The sequence below is a fragment of the Pelodiscus sinensis genome, chromosome 4 (genome assembly GCF_049634645.1).
Source record: "Pelodiscus sinensis isolate JC-2024 chromosome 4, ASM4963464v1, whole genome shotgun sequence".
NCBI lineage: Eukaryota > Metazoa > Chordata > Testudines > Trionychidae > Pelodiscus > Pelodiscus sinensis.
In genome coordinates, this window is record NC_134714.1 from 113,672,325 (window position 1) to 113,688,343 (window position 16,019).

General features: G+C 44.7%; 2 protein-coding genes across 3 annotated transcripts in view; one reads left to right on the plus strand and one right to left on the minus strand.

Moving 5' to 3' along the window:
• TMEM86A (transmembrane protein 86A) overlaps positions 1-2,523 on the plus strand; it is a 116,921-nt gene extending 114,398 nt beyond the window's left edge. Inside the window, exon 7 of the transcript XR_012903657.1 lies at positions 2,397-2,523. The gene's annotated coding sequence lies outside the window, so the exon portion shown is untranslated. The remainder of the gene's footprint in view (positions 1-2,396) is intronic.
• The window catches only part of IGSF22 (immunoglobulin superfamily member 22), a 48,970-nt gene extending 32,951 nt beyond the window's left edge, over positions 1-16,019 (minus strand). The window contains exons 1-9 of one of the 2 annotated variants that reach the window (XM_014578748.3): positions 15,306-16,019; positions 12,098-12,228; positions 10,389-10,559; positions 9,698-9,829; positions 8,761-8,897; positions 7,590-7,689; positions 3,543-3,582; positions 2,364-2,538; positions 1,308-1,421 (exon numbers count right to left, since the gene is read on the minus strand). In XM_014578748.3, the coding sequence (XP_014434234.2) occupies positions 1,308-1,421; positions 2,364-2,538; positions 3,543-3,582; positions 7,590-7,689; positions 8,761-8,897; positions 9,698-9,829; positions 10,389-10,515 (825 nt within the window). In that variant the 5' untranslated portion in view covers positions 10,516-10,559; positions 12,098-12,228; positions 15,306-16,019. Of the gene's footprint in view, positions 1-1,307; positions 1,422-2,363; positions 2,539-3,542; positions 3,583-7,589; positions 7,690-8,760; positions 8,898-9,697; positions 9,830-10,388; positions 10,560-12,097; positions 12,252-15,305 lie in introns of both variants that reach the window. The other variant, XM_006133447.4, reaches the window with a different exon arrangement.

A 16,019-nucleotide genomic window follows, 5' to 3' on the forward strand; every position in this document is an offset into this window, starting at 1 on the left:
ATCACACGGCTATGTAATGGCCCAAATCCTGCAGTCCTTACTCAGGGCTATAATCAGATTCTCTATTCCCACTGTAGCTTCCTTTGTGAACCGTCTCACTGAAATCAGTGTAGTGACTGGCCAAGTACGATTCAATGTGAAAAAGGATGCCAAAAATGAGGTCCTTCATTATTGCATAGTCCTTAGTTGGCCCTGACTTTGCTGTGGTTTTATGCCGATTGTGTAAAACACCAGGGCTACGTCTACACTGGCACCCTTTTCCAGAAATGCTTAAAACGGAAAAGTTTTCCATTACAAGTATTTCCGGAAAAAGCACGTCTACATTGGCAGGATGCTTTTCCGGAAAAGCGCTTTTTCTGGAAAAGCGTCTGTGGCCAATGTAGACGCACTTTTCCGGAAAAAAGCCCCGATCGTCATTTTCGCGATCGGGGCTTTTTTGCAGAAAAGACTACTGTGCTGTCTACACTGGCCCTTTTCCGAAATAGTTTTTCCGGAAAAGGACTTTTGCCCGAATGGGAGCAGCATAGTTTTTCCGGAAAAGCACTGACAATTTTACAGTAGATCGTCATTGCTTTTCCGGAAAAGCAAGCGGCCAGTGTAGACAGCTTGCAGCTTATTCTGGAAAAGCAGCTGCTTTTCCAGAATAAGTGGCCCAGTGTAGACACAGCCCAGGAGTTGGCCTATCGTGATTGCAGGCAAAATAAACAGAGATTCAGCAGGTGGAGGCAGGGCTAGACTTTGCCAGGCCCTCGGCAATCTGGGAAGGAGGGGATGGCTCGGCACCAGGCACCCACAGGACCTTGGGCAAAAAGGATGAGGTTAGGGACTAGCCTTCCATAACCAGACCTCAGCACCGCCCGGACCATACTGCACAGAGCTCTGGTGTTGATTTAAAGGGCCCACTGCTCCTGCCACTGCTGTTGCCATGGTAGTGGTAATGGTGGCCCGGAGCCCTGGGCACTTTTAAAGTGCCGGGCCCTGGAGCAACTGCCCCCTCCCCACCCACCTGCAGCCCTGGTTGGAGAGATTAGTAAAAAAAATTTAAAAAGAAACCAAATAGGGGAATCTGTGCTAGAGGGATTCTTTGCCAAAGGTGGAACAGTCCAATGTCTTTACCTAAAGCAAAAGGAAGGAGTAGGCCTAGTCAGACATCCTCAAACAGCCTGTCAGACATTCTTGACTCTCTTAAAAACTCACAAGTGCACTTGCAGCTTTAACAGCTAAGCCCTCCGTTAAGTAATGCTGACCTATTGAATCTCAGTCCCTCCACCTATTTTAGTCAAGCCAAACAGAATGCAGGAGGTTACCTTATACCATGTCATCTTAGTATTGGGGTCCTTCAGTTCCAGAATGGTTTCAAATACAGCTGTGGAATCCACTTTAGCGGAGACATCCTCAAGTGGTTTCAGAACCTTGACTGCCTGCAAGAACAAGAAATAAAACAGGAATCGGTATTGCCTCCTACAGCTCCAAGTAGACTGGATCTTTGCTCCCACTAATAATAGATATTTTTACTATTATTTTTATTGAGCACTAGTTCTTGGGAATTTGTTACATTCAAAAAGCAACACTGTTTCCATGTTCTGGACGTTTGGCGTTTTTGGTGCATGTAGACAGCAAGGATGACCTTGGATTAAGGCATCTGAGTATGAACACAGAAAGGCTAGGTTCAATTCTGCTATGGCCACAGACTTCCTGTATGACCTTGGGCACATCACTTAATTTTCATATGTGTGTCAGTTCTCTGTCTGCAAATGGGATATTAATATGCCCCCTGTCTCCCTTCTCTATTTGGATGATAATTCTTTAGAGCATGGACTATGTTTTACAGCACCTCGTACAATAGGGATCTGATTGTGGATGGAATCTTTAGGTGCTGTTATAATATAAAGAATAAACACCAGTACAGTAAAGCAGGCTCTGCCTGGCACTTCTGGCTGAACAAGTGGAGGCTTTTGTTACAAAGAGAATTCTTTTTACAACACTCATTATTTTCTAAGGGGTTGAAGGCACATTCCCCTCGCTGAATTTCAATGGGACTTGGACACCTAATAACTTTAGGCTCCTTTGAAAATCCAAGCCAGAGGACCAGTCACAAAACTTGGATATGGATTAAGTTCTGGATTTTGAACTGCCGCTTCCCCTGCTAATTTGTTTGGATCTTGATTTTCTTCCAGGCCCATGTCTAATGAAATCCTTTTCTCCTCTGCTTACAGCTGACTCTCTGGAAAGTGTTTAGCGATGCTGCCTCTGAAGGCCATTACTTTATGTAGTGTACTTTGTGCGTAGGCGTGTTGTTCATTATAGACACAAAAATAGAAATGTATGTTCAAGGTGTTTTGAAAGCTGACGGCATTACTAACCTCAACCTCCACTTTTTTCTTCATCTCCTTTAGCTTCTTGAGGAGCCCACGGAAGTCAGTGAAACCGTATTCCATGCAGACCTTCTCAAAGTCCTTTTTCGGCACCTTGGAGAGGATCTCAAGCATTTCCTTCTCATCAACCACCTTCATTTTCTTCTTTGGAGCAGGAGGGCCCCTGCGCACAGACCCCCATATAATTCAGGGCATATTTTATAGCAATAAAAGCTCCACTCATCTCTCCAGCACTGGATGTAATGGGGTCCCTGCCTCCGGAAGCTGTAGGCCCAGACTTCCCATTGGCAAGATTTCAAACAAGAATGGGGCTCCCCCACCCTTTGTGGGAAAAGAGGACGTGATATTCATTTTCCCCACTGCTGGATGGAGGGACGGTACAATCACCAGCATCACTGTCAGAGAATCTACTGGGAGTTGCCTTTTCCTCTAGTCTGGTGCCTGGGGGAAGGCGGGAGGATAGGGAGGGGCAGAGAGTGGGCTGACCTGTGAGTTACTGAGTCTCAACATGACAGTGTCAAAACTGGGAGCCATGAGCACTACACTGCTTGTACCTCAAGTGGGGTTCTGCTATGTAGGAATGGCCTAGTGCCTCTCAGGGTGCGTCTACACGGCACCCATAGCTCGAAATAAGCAACACAATATAAGCTACGAAAATTGAATAGCTTATTTCCAGTCAATTTCTAAATAACTTATTTCGAAATGTGGCACTGTCTACACAGCTCTTATTTCTAAATAAATCGCTATTCCGAAATGTCTCTTACTACTTGTGGAATGAGGTTTAGAGGGACATTGGAATAGCAAGCCTGTTATATTTTGAAATAATGAGCATGCTCAAAAGGGGGAGGGATAGCTCAGTGGTTTGAGCATTGGCCTGCTAAGCCCAGGGCTGTGAGTTCAATTCTTGAGGGGACTATTTAGGGATCTGGAGCAAATCTGTCAGGGATGGTACTTGGTCCTGCTATGAGGGCAGGGGACTGGACTTGACTTGATAACCTCTCAAGGTCCCTTCTAGTTCTATGACATAGGTACCATAATTAATTAAATAGCTATTTCAGGATATCTCCAGTATCCCAAAATAGCACTGCAGTGTAGACTTAGCCTCAGTATGCACCTGTTCATCTTATTCACATAATACATAAATCCACCAGAGATAGAACTTCTCACCTCTTTTTAAGCATTTTTTTGAAATCCAATTTTTCTTGACCTGGAAAAAAAATGCCAAAGCAAACAACTGTATTGATTCAGCTGAAGCACAATAATACACAGCGACACCTTGAGAGATTACTTAGGTTTGACTCTCTGCAGGCTAAGGGACCAGTCCTGCAGCAGGTCTCAAAAGCGGATGAACAGACCAAGACATGAAAAACCACACAGGGAGGTTTGAGCACCATCCTAACCCTGTGCTACAAAGCAATGAGAGTATGTCTACACTACAAAGTTAATTTGAACTAACAGTCGTTAGTTCGAATTAACTTTAATAACAGCTATATATACAAACTGCTAGTTTGAATTGAAATCGAACTAGCGGAGCGCTTAATTCGAACTAGGTAAACCTCATTCTACGAGGACTAACGCCTAGTTCGAATTAAGTAGTTCGAATTATGGGCTGTGTAGTCACTTAATTCGAACTAGTTGGAGGCTAGCCCTTCCCAGGTTGCCCTGGTGGCCACTCTGGGCCAAACCAGGGAAACTTTTCTGCCCCCCCTTCCGGCCCCGGAGCCCTTAAAGGGCCACGGTCTGGCTACAGTGCTTGTGCCAGTTGCAAGCCTGCCAGCACCCAGCCAGCAGACCCTGCACCTGGCACGGCATGAGCCAGCCACCTGCTGCCACCCAGCCCTCCGCCTCTTCCCAGGACCAGGCTGGCGGCTCCCAGGAGCCTGCCCAGGGCCGCAAGAGGCAGGCGCTTGCCTGGTCTAGTGTGGAGATCGTGGACCTCATCGAGGTTTGGGGGGAGGCCTCCAACATCCACGACCTCCGCACTAGGCACAGGAATACGGCCGTCTAGGGCAGGATTGCTGCCAGCCTGGCCACCAAAGGCCACATGTGAACCCAGGAGCAGGTTTGCATGAAAATCAAGTTGGTCCATTGAGACCCCCAACCCCGAGCCCTGAGCTTAGAACATAAGAACGGCTGTACTGGGTCAGACCAAAGGTCCATCTAGCCCAGTAGCCTGTCTGCTGACAGTGGCCAGCACCAGGTACCCCGGAGGGGATGGACCGAAGACAATGACCAAGCCATTTGTCTCGTGCCATCCATTTCCAGCCTTCCACAAACAGAGACCAGGGACACCGTTCCTACCCCCTGGCTAATAGCACTCCATGGACCCAATCTCCATGACTTTATCTAACTTCTCTTTAAACTCTGTTATAGTTCTAGCCTTCACAGCCTTCTGTGGCAAGGAGTTCCACAGGTTGACTATGTGCTGTGTGAAGAAGAACTTTCGCTTATTAGTTTTAAATCTGCTGCCCATTAATTTCATTTGGTGTCCTCTAGTCCTTATATTATGGGAACTAATGAAGAACTTTTCTTTATTCACCCCCTTCACACCACTCATGATTTTATAGACCTCTATCATATCCCCCCTCAGTCTCCTCTTTTCTAAACTGAAAAGTCCCAGTCTCTTTAGCCTCTCTTCATATGGGACCTGTTCCAAAGCCCTAATCATTTTAGTTGCCATTTTCGGAACCCTTTCAAAGGCCAAAATATCTTTTTTGAAGTGAGGAGACCACATCTGTACACAGTACTGAAGATACGGCATACCATAGTTTTATATTTCCCCTCCTCCTTCTTCTCCTGGCTTCCCCCTTCCAGCTCCATCCTCCCAAGTTTCCCCCTCCCCTCTCCCACCCTCTCTCTTCCCCTCTCCCACTTCCTTTTCCCACTCTCCCCAGAGGTTCATCCCCCCCCCCCAGTTTTGTTAAATAAAGAGATTTTCTATTTTTGAACACACGTGTCCTTTATTTTTTACGTCAGGAAGGGGGGCTAGGGAGGGGTAAGTGGAAGGAGGTAAGGGAGGAATGGGGTACGAGCCCCCGATGGGGAGGACTGGGGTGGCTCTGTGGGCTCCTCGGGGTGGAAGCTCTCCTGCAGGGCCTCCTGGATCCTGACAGCCCCCCGATTGACCCTCCCGGATGGCAGTCTGTGGCAAGTGCAGCCGGGCTGATGGCCGAGTGCTGTGATGTGCCGAGTGAGGGCACTCAGGGCACTCCAAGACAGGACTGCTTTGCCATTCCTCATCAAAGTAGACAAGCAAGCGGGGAACCCTGAGAACTGTCTGTCTGGGGTGGGAGTTGGGTCCCTTTAAGCACAGCCCTCAGCTAGCCTGAGGCAGCAGGCCCACAGTCTAAGTCCTAACCTGATGCCCTGCCGGCACTGGTTCCGGCCATCCTTAACTTCGGTTCAGGGTCTACTCAATGTGGACATGGTATTTCGAATTAGCAAAACGCTAATTCGAATTAGTTTTTAGGCCTAGATGCACTAATTCGAATTAGCTTAGTTCAAATTAACTAATTCGAATTAGTGCTGTAGTGTAGACATACCCAGATTGACAGCAGCTGTCTACAAGTCTGCAGTATAAGGCATGAAATGGGCTGTTAATATGGAACTAGGTGGACCCTCTAATCAAACTGTGTATTGGAGGGGAAATGCGGTTGGTCCTCTGACGACATGACCGTACAGCCTTTCCTGAGGTGAAAAGCCCTGTGGAAATCACAGCTGAGTGGGAAATGCTTGGCTCTTACTAGTGCCGGCAGCGTGTGCTATTGTCAGGGCTCTGGGGCTACTACCTCTCCTTTGTGCATCTTGACAAGCCAACATGAGAATAAAATGGAATTAACCAACAATCCTGTGTCACACTGACCCTTGGGGAAGGGAGGAGCCAAGATGAGTGACAAACTCCATCTCAAACCTACAACTCCCACGTGACGGTGTGAGATGTTCGCCATGGAAACGCTGGCTTCTCACAGGTAATGGCCAGTAATCATCACTTTTCCACTTCCCAAACATGGTGGAGAAATTATCATCCTCATTAGTAAACAAAAGGAACAAAGGAAGATGGTGACAAGTAAAAAAGGTCCCAGTGCAGCACACAGGAACATGTCAGGGTGAGGTGGTGAAGGAGGAGGAGGTTTAAAGGTGCACCTGGTGGCCCAAGAGGACAGTGCTTGAGGTGAAATTCCCTCTAGTTCAGAGCACCTGCACAAGGCCTCCGCACCACCCCAAGCCTTCTTAGACCTTGTGGGACCCTGTGGGTGTGTCTAAATTACATGCCTCCGTCGACGAAGGCATGTAGATTAGCCAGATCGGCAGAGGGAAATGAAGCCGCGATTAAAATAATCGCGGCTTCATTTAAATTTAAATGGCTGCCCCGCTCTGCCGATCAGCTGTTTGTCGGCAGATCGGGGCAGTCTGGATGCGACGCGCCGACAAAGAAGCCTTTCTTGATCGGCACAGGTATGCCTCGTGAAACCAGGTTTACCTGTGCCGATCAAGAAAGGCTTCTTTGTCGGCGCGTCGCATCTAGACTGCCCTGATCTGCCGACAAACAGCTGATCGGCAGAGCGGGGCAGCCATTTAAATTTAAATGAAGCCGCGATTATTTTAATCGCGGCTTCATTTCCCTCTGCCGATCTGGCTAATCTACATGCCTCCGTCGACAGAGGCATGTAGTTTAGACGTACCCTGTATGTGGGGTGAATCTCACTCATGCTCCAAGAGTGAGGATGGTCCAGTGGTTAGAAGACCAGCTGCAAGCTCAGGAAATCCAATTTCAGTTTCCTGCTTCACCACGGACTTCTTGTGTGACCTCGGGCAGGACACTTAGTCTCTTTATATCTCAGTTTTCTATCTGTGAAATGAGGGTAATAGCATTTCCCTACCTCTTGAGAATACTGCAGGGATAAATGCACCATAGATTGTGAGGCACGCAGACAATATGATAATGGCGGGGGAGGAAGTATTACAGATAGAAATATTAAAATGGTCAAATATCCTGATTTTATCACTACATCTTGACTACTACAGTCATTACATCTTGTGTAAATAAAAATTAGCATGCTAGGGCAGCTTTTCCCCCCTCCTGGTAGAGAAAAATTACTTGGAACTAAGCATTTGCCTCATTCACCAAGATTCCTAAAAGGAGCTAACTTGATCCTTCCAAATCTCATTCTTAATTCACCTCATTATTAATCAAGCTGGACCCCAGGCACTTACTTTCAGTCACAATCAAGGACACGGTGTAGATGATATCAGCATGATCATTGGATGCGATGCACTTGTAGTTATCAGCATCATCTGAGGCGAGGGACTCCAGCTGGAAGAAGAAACACATGGCCACAGAGGCCCATCAACCAGCTCCAAATGCTACCAGAAGGGTTAGTGGCTCAAATGTATTAAAGTGGACTCAGGAAATCCACCATGTATTTATTTTAAATGCTGTGTTTCCAGAAGTTTATGGAATCATCTGTTGAAAATAGAAACACTTGAGGGAGAAATTTGGAGCCCGATCCTGCAACTCCTACTCCAGGGGTTAAGGAAATGAAGCACTTAGTGGGCTGATCCAAAACCCACTGAAGGCAGTGGGGCGGGGGTGTCAAATGATCTTTGAGGATCTGGGTTAGGGAGTCCTTACATTGATTTCAATAGGCTCTAGATCAAGCCCTAGATTTAGAGATTCTTGGTCTGAAATGGGATATATTCTCAGCATAAATAGTTGAGTTTCTTTCCGTGATCTGTCCTTCAGGCTGGCCCTCTGCATGGAGGTGAATATAACCCAAAACATGCATTACTAGATAGAGAGCATTCAACAAAGAACAGGGCAGCTATCAGGCACTGGGTGTGAGGCCCATGGAACAGATGGGTTTTCATGAGGGAGCTTTCTGGAGGAGGACAGGGAAGGAACGTGGCATGCAGCAGGCAGGCTGGGGAGCATAAAGGACTGCCTGAAAGAGGACATGAGCTCGGATAAGGTCAAGGACAGAGCAGATGGGAGCGATGAAGGAAGGTGGGCGTAAGGGCAGACCTTTTACTGCTAATCACCCTCAATTCGATATAGGGCTAAAATGGGACTTCAGTTCTCCATCAGCGTAGCATCATCATTTCCACCACAGTAGAGCTTGGAAACCACAATGAAAAATCAGGGCCCATTGTGGTAGGCACTGTACAAACAAGTAGAAAATGGTCTGGGCTTATATCGAGGCCCTGGGCTCCATACGGGGCCGAATACCATCACCTGTACATCACGCAATACCCCCAGATACTACAGCAGGACTATGGCAACCTGCAATCTCTTAGGCCATTGCTGAAGAACACAGTGGTATTTTTTTATAGAGACAATGATAATATAATCAAGTACGAGCCAAAAATAGTGAAAGACATGCATTACCTTCAGCACATACTCCTTATTGATACTATCAAAAAACACTTTTGAACCTTCTTTTATTGGTATTCCACTTTCTCTTTTCCATGTTACAGTGGGCTTGGGGGTCCCTTTCACTTTAGCTCGAAATATTGCTTTGTCACCTGAAATTAAAGGAGGAGAAACACTACAGTGAGGAATGAAAAAAGGAACAACTTTTGTCCATTATACAGTTTCTCTACACTCGCTTTCATTACTTGGGGCCACCTTAACTGTATAATCTCTTCTCCTTTTTGGAAAAGCTCAGATGAATGTAGCTCTATTGATTCCAGGGAAGTTATATTTTGGCTTATACGGGCTCACTAAAAGTGATCTGCACTTTTAGGAAAAGGTAAAAATGGGACCGTCCCCTTTTTGTGCAAGATGAGCACCGAAGACTCAAAAAGTCTTTCTTTCTGTTACACATTAGATAGTTAAATCTTGTATACTCCACTTTTCCTGGAAGACTTTATGGATGACTGGAGAACTTATTTATTTACACATTTATTTACAAGAGGCACGTTCTTCTGGCTTTACTTAGGCAGAACATCCCCAGATGGGAGGGTTGCCTAAGGAAGGTGAGCATAATTTGGATCTCACTAAAGAATCATCTACACCTTTGAAGTCAATGGGAGTTTTGCCATCAATTTCAATATGTGCAGGGCAAGGCCCTAAAAATAAATAGTTGATATATGCCTCATGAAACAGATGAGTACACATGACAGTCATTTGCAAATGAAACCAGCCATTTGCATGCATAGTTACCCATTTTGTGCGTTCAACTACATGTTTTCCACACGCAATGCCCTTTCTGCACTCACACATGCAGGTTTGACATGCTCCTTTAAGGCACCTGTTTTGAAACCCAATATCTTTCCTGTCCTGGTTATGAGATGATTTTTCAGTGGCATGGAGTTCTGCTTACCCTCAGCTGCTGTCAGTGGATGAGGCTTCTCCACAAATTCAGGAATGCTTTCTCCTAATGGGATCTCAAAAGAGCGTGTCACCATGCTGAAGGACTCCACAGTGACAGAAGATTTCCTTGACTTAATTTCCTCTGTTAGAAGAAAAATGTTAGTCCGGAGGAACAGAAATGTGGCTTTCAAGGTATTTGTTTGTTGTGGGGAAAGATCCTTCAATGGCTCAGTGCATAGGGCACAAGCCTGGAGGACTTGAGACCAGGTTCAATTGGACAAGTAGCATAGTTTCTCTGAAACTTAGCTCCCAATTTATAAAATGGGGATATTATCAATTCCCTACCTCACAGGGGTTGTTGTGAAGATAAAAAAAATATGACAGATTGTGAGGCAAATCCGTATTATGAGAATGAAGGCTATTTAAGTACCTTAACTAGAAAACCTGCTTTTCAAATGTTTCAATAATTGTAGTTGTCATGAATTTTGCATTGGGTTTTAACCTCCTAAGACCTGTTTTCTGCCTGTGGTATCTAGCCTGGACCATGGACTGATTTGGATCAACCATCCTATTCCATACACTCAGAAATGCAAGCATTACAAGGCAAAGTGACTCTTTATGTTAGCCAGATTTATAATCTAAAAGCCATGACAACACCCTTTGAGGTGGCATTCACTTCCAGAGACTGAAATGGTACTTGCCTCCCACAATCCTGGTGGTCTGGGATGTATGCTGCATCTCGGAGCTAGAGCTGGAGCTAGAGCTAGAGACTTTAATGGAGGTATGTTGCTGGACCATAGTTTCCCTTTTCATGATTCTGGTCGCCATGATGAAAATATCTTGACTTCTGCACTTCTCAGTATGTGTGAGAACTTGGGTAGGGGGAAAGGGAAGACAGAATGGAATTCAGAAAAAAAAAAAAACCCTGGTTGATTCACTCAGACTTAAGGCTTTGCAGTGCCATTTCTGCAGTTGGGTGTTTTTCAGTAAGTTTCTGTGGGGGACTATCACAGAAGAACAATTTCAACATGTATCATCCCAAAGGCTAAGCCTAAGAATTGAAAATGTTCCCATCATGTCGCCATTTTGAAATTTCACTAGCCCGAGCTCATTGCCGTGCGGCTACACGCAACAGTGACACGTTAATTCGAACTAAGTCCTTGTTAATTCGAACTAATTCAAACTAAGCAATTAAGTTACTCCTCGTGGAATGAGGACTTAGTTCAAATTAACGTGTCACTGCTCCCTTCTCTCCTCCCAAATGTAGAATTGCTTCTCCCTCCAAAGTCCCTTTGTTTAACCCAAAAAAGCAAGTGACGACTTTTCTATAAATAAAAATGACACTGCTTAGTATTTGCTACTTTATACAGAGCTTTTTACCATCTTGCTTTCTAGTAGGACCAATTTCAAGGGCCCAAGATATCAGACTTTAGAGATATGTCATTTGCTATCATATATTGCTGCCTATCATCAGGGGTCAATTTGTACCTAGGTTTCTGAGCAAGGAAGACTAAAAATGACAGTGTAGACAAATCATTTAGGGACAGAAATAAATCATGGGGAACATAAATAAATTGGATGACCCACATCACACAGAGTTGATTTTTACCCATTCTTTCTAATGTAGTTACTACACCATAATTATGATGATGATATCGTATTAAATATCTGCAAGTAAAGTTGGGTCTTGAGAAATGGATGCTCAACACAAAGTATATGTGACAGAGATTTGGTGTCAAGAATGGTAATTTTGTGACAGTCACTGAAGATCAAGATGAAAAGTTGTCTAGTTCAACCTCTAGCTAGTGTAGGATTATTCCCTTCAGTAAACTTTCGAAAGCTTTTGAAAGCCTGGTTTTAAAATGCCTCGAACAATGGTGCTTCAAGGTGTTATTTCCTGAGGCTTCTGATTTTTAATGGCCAATTTTCCCACCTCAAAACAATGAACAAAACAAAAATTAAAATAAAGCTAAGCATGTCAGACAACTCTTCACCACCCAGCTACTCATAGCTAAGACATTTGCAGGATATCTAGTACATCAACATGACAGGCAATATTTGTTCATGTAAAGCAGGGGTGGAGAACCTCAGGCCTGTGGGATGGATGTGGCCCCCGGTTTGCCTGGATCTGGCTCCCAAGGCTTAGAATCCCCCCCCCCCCAGCATTGTGGAGCCCGTGCTGGTGGTCCAGCACCCCTGCTACCCCTTGTAGGGCTGGAGCACACAAAATCTACTAGGCTGGGACTCCTAGGCTCTGGTGTATGAAGGGAATATGGGGAGTGTCTTTCTCCTTCTCAGTCAGGGGCCACAGTGAAGGTTTTTCACTCGTGTGGGGCCCCTGACTGATTTTTCTGTGGGTCAGTGGCCCCCAACCCAAAAAAAGATTCCCCTTCCTTGATGTAAAGTTTACCTTCTCTTCGAGCTTCAAGATCCTGGTTGAGCCTTCCAATGAATTTTCAGACCATGAGTGGATCCTTCTGTATTCTTTGGCTGATGTGAAGTACTGCACAGAGTTGCAATCTCAGGAAGACAGCTGGGTCCCTCAGCACAGGACAAATATGGATCTAAGTAGTTCAAACTTTAAATACATACTGGCCTCTTGTGGGCTATGTAGTTACATCCATTACACTGACTTCAGCAGTTTCACGTGCTTGGAGGAATGGGATGATAAAATCTGAAGGGCAATGATGACTATATAATAAGAATAACCCCTCTGAAGGTCAAAGATATGGCTGCTTGAAGCTTTTCTCAAGATATGGCAGGGTGGGATTCCAAGGTCTTGACCAAGCTCTGGTGCCATTTTTATATTCAGCTTACCTTTGTTTTAATTTGTGTGTTTTAAAATATAAAATATTTGGGGTAAGGTTTTCAAAAGAGCTCAGCACCCAAGTGCTTCTACTAAAGCACCCCAAAGTCCTGATTTTCTAAAAAGCTCAGCCTTCATTGAACAACCTAAGTCAAATGGACAGATTTTTTTATTACATCGGCTTCTATTGTTCACAAATCTGGTCACTTGACTTAAGTGCCCCACTGGGAACCGAGCTCTTTTGAAAATGGGTACTGAGCTGTTTTGAAAATCTACCCTTTTATATTCAGCACTAAACTCTAGATTCTGCCGCCCAGCCATACTCTGCTGATGGAATATCCTGCTGAAATCAATGGGAGTTCTCACAGAACCAGGTACTTCACCGGTCAGTCCCGAAGGTGCCGTACTAGAGAGGTTTAACCTGTACATGACCAAAACCTTCAATTTATATAACTCTTTCAATTCCAAAAGATCTATACTAGACCTTTTGTTTCTTCTGTGGCTGAAGTAGCGACCATAAATTGTAAATATGAGTAAATATAGAAGAATCTGATCATTTTGCTCTTTCACTTTGACATAATAATAGTAATGCTAAAACAACAAATTCAGGTTGAAACTCTCCAGTCCTGCACCATATGGTCTAACAACGTCTGTGGGCTGGCATGATTTAAGTTAGCCAGATGTCCATTTGTCACGAGTGTGGCCAAGTTTCCCGTGGTCCCATAAAGTTTGTTTACAGCCAACAGTCCTGGCTCTCACTGTTTTGTGCTGCTGGTTAGCTCTAATTTACCCCTAAATGTTTTCTACAAGCCCAGTAAAGCAGTGGGAATGTTGCTAATGCTGCTAGACAATATTGACTTTCCATGGTTTGGCACCGGTCAGGTCCTGAAGGTGCCGGACTAGAGAGGTTTAACCTGTACATGACCAAAACCTTCAATTTTATGTAACTCAATTCCAAAAGATCCAAACTAAACCTTTTGTTTCTTCTGTGGCTGAAGTAGCGATCATAACTTGTTTATATTTATTTCATGTCCTTTCAAAGTGCTGTTAGGTAGGTTATCCTGGATTCCATTGATGGATTCCATCAATGAGAGCTGAGTCTAGCCTAGGTTGGCTCCGGGAAATAACCTACAGTTATGTTTGAAGAATAGGAGCCTAACAAAATGACGAACTGAATACAAAGAAATCTCCATTGCTAGTTGGTTTCCAAGGGTCATCAGAGAGAAATTACTTTCATGCAAAACCTTTCAAATGGGAATTTCTCCTGGGAATATACAACCATATGATGATTTCTAATATCTTAGCAGAACAAGAAGGTAAAAACCTGCCATAAAGAAATATACAGAAACCGAAACAATGTGTATTTTCCCACAGGCCACAGAAGAGCCATATGCCGGGCATAATTTAACACCCACGGTAGTGTTTGCTGTATAAAAATGGGATTCAATTATTACAGAATATCAGCTCTGTATATTTTCTCTCACTCCTGTGGAACCTGGTACTCCCACTAACACAGATGCCTTTATCAAAATGGAATAGCACGTAAAGTCCATTGGTCCTGGTTTCAAATGTCTGTGGTAGTATTTGTTGCTTGCTACTAATAAATCCCTCAAGACATGACTTTTCACTTTCTCCCCCTTCAAAATTCCAAAGCAAAAACAAGCAACCAAGATAGACAGAAGAGATTTTCAAGCCATATTTTCATTTTTCTATAGAAAAATGTCAAGTTTGTGTCACAAGCCTATTGAAATACCAAGTCTTTCCCACTTAGGCTTCTAACCTGACTTTTTGCTTTTCCATTCTACCAATTCTGGTGCTCACTGGGGAGTTTGGCATAATTCAGAGTAGTCTATCACCAGCCAGGGAGGGGAGAGCCAGTTTTGCCACTCCTGGGACTCAAGGCGAATTCCCAGCTGTCCTGTTAGGACAGGTTTATGGCTGTCTGAGTGCGAAATATCCAAAGACAGGGGAATGAGGATCCATCCCCTGATCTGTAGTCACACCCTGAAGCAAACTAACCAACCAATCACCCAGATGATACTTGTCTGAAAAAATATTGCAGATGTGTCTTTTTTTAAGTTTCAGGCCATTTTGAAAGGCACGATGAAACTTTAAACTGTAAAATGCTCCAGCCCTTTGGGACCTTTCTACATGCATTTTAGCTGTGCCTGCAATGCTCTGCTTTTTGCTTGAATTATTTTCATGACAGTTGCAGGCCCCACTAAGTCACTCCAGCAGCAATCCTTTGTATGTCGAATACAAAGCAAAGCTCACTGAAAGATCTAATTAATTACGCCTCACCATACCCATGAGCGGGGCAAGGATTATTTTCCCCAATCTGCAAAGACTAAACCAATGGGAGTAATAGGCACTCAATACCTAAAAAATCAGGCTACTCATTTAAATGCCTGAAGACATATTTAATTACCTCTCTTTGAAAATCTGGAATACAGGCAGTCTCCGGGTTACGTACAAGATAGGGACTGTAAGTTTGTTCTTAAGTTGAATCTGTATGTAAGTCGGAACTGGCATCCAGATTCAGCCGCTGCTGAAACTGATCAGTTTCAACAGCGGCTGAATCTGGACACCAGTTCCGACTTACATACAGATTCAACTTAAGAACCCCAGGCATCCCCAAGTCAGCTGCTCTGCCTTGGGCTTCCTGTAGTCAGCCGCTGGTCAGTTTCAGCAGCGGCTGACTTGGGGACGCCTGGGGCAGAGCAGCTCGGGTGCTGCTGGGTTGGTCCAGTAGCGCGGCCGCTCCTCGGGGACTGCCTGTATTATGAATAATCTAGAATAGAACCCCACTCACCTGACTCTCAGTCCTCTGTTTTAACTCCTGTAACAGATTCCCTTTTCTTCTCCTTCTGGTCTGACCAACATAAGAACCCCACTAAGCTAACTTTCCTTTGCTCAGTGGACCCATGTGCCAGAGCCTTTTCTCATTCTTTACAGCTGATTTTTGTATGCACACATTTCAGAGGCACACCATTTAAAGGTGCAAAGGAGAAGGATTAGTGCAGGAGGGGCCATACAGGATTCTTCCCTTTGGATCCCCAGAGAGAAGTACTGCTGCAAAAAGCCTTTGCCTTATAAGAAGAAAACAGAAGACTTGCAGCTGCCACTGGGACCGGAGGAACGCAAGTCAGACGTAATAATAAAACTTTGACTCAGGGAAGCATTACAGTTTCTCAAAGGAGAAATCTTTGTAATAAGACACATGCTGCTATGGGAATTCTCGGGTGTATGGACTCAAAGAAGTGCTGACGTTAAAGGAGAAGCAGAGGAAGCTGATCACATAGGAAGTGGGCTGGCAACACAGCGGGCCGGAATGATTCCCAGAAAGTGGTGACAATGAACATTTTGTTTGCAGCCTGAGAGAGATGAGACAAAGAAAAGCAGGACCTGAGCAACATAGTCTGGTGAGAGAACAAAAGACTGAAGTCAGGATACTGGTATTCTATCTATACTGGGGCTTTGCATGGCAGTCCATCGACATAGGAGCTTTCTTTGGGATACTACATGC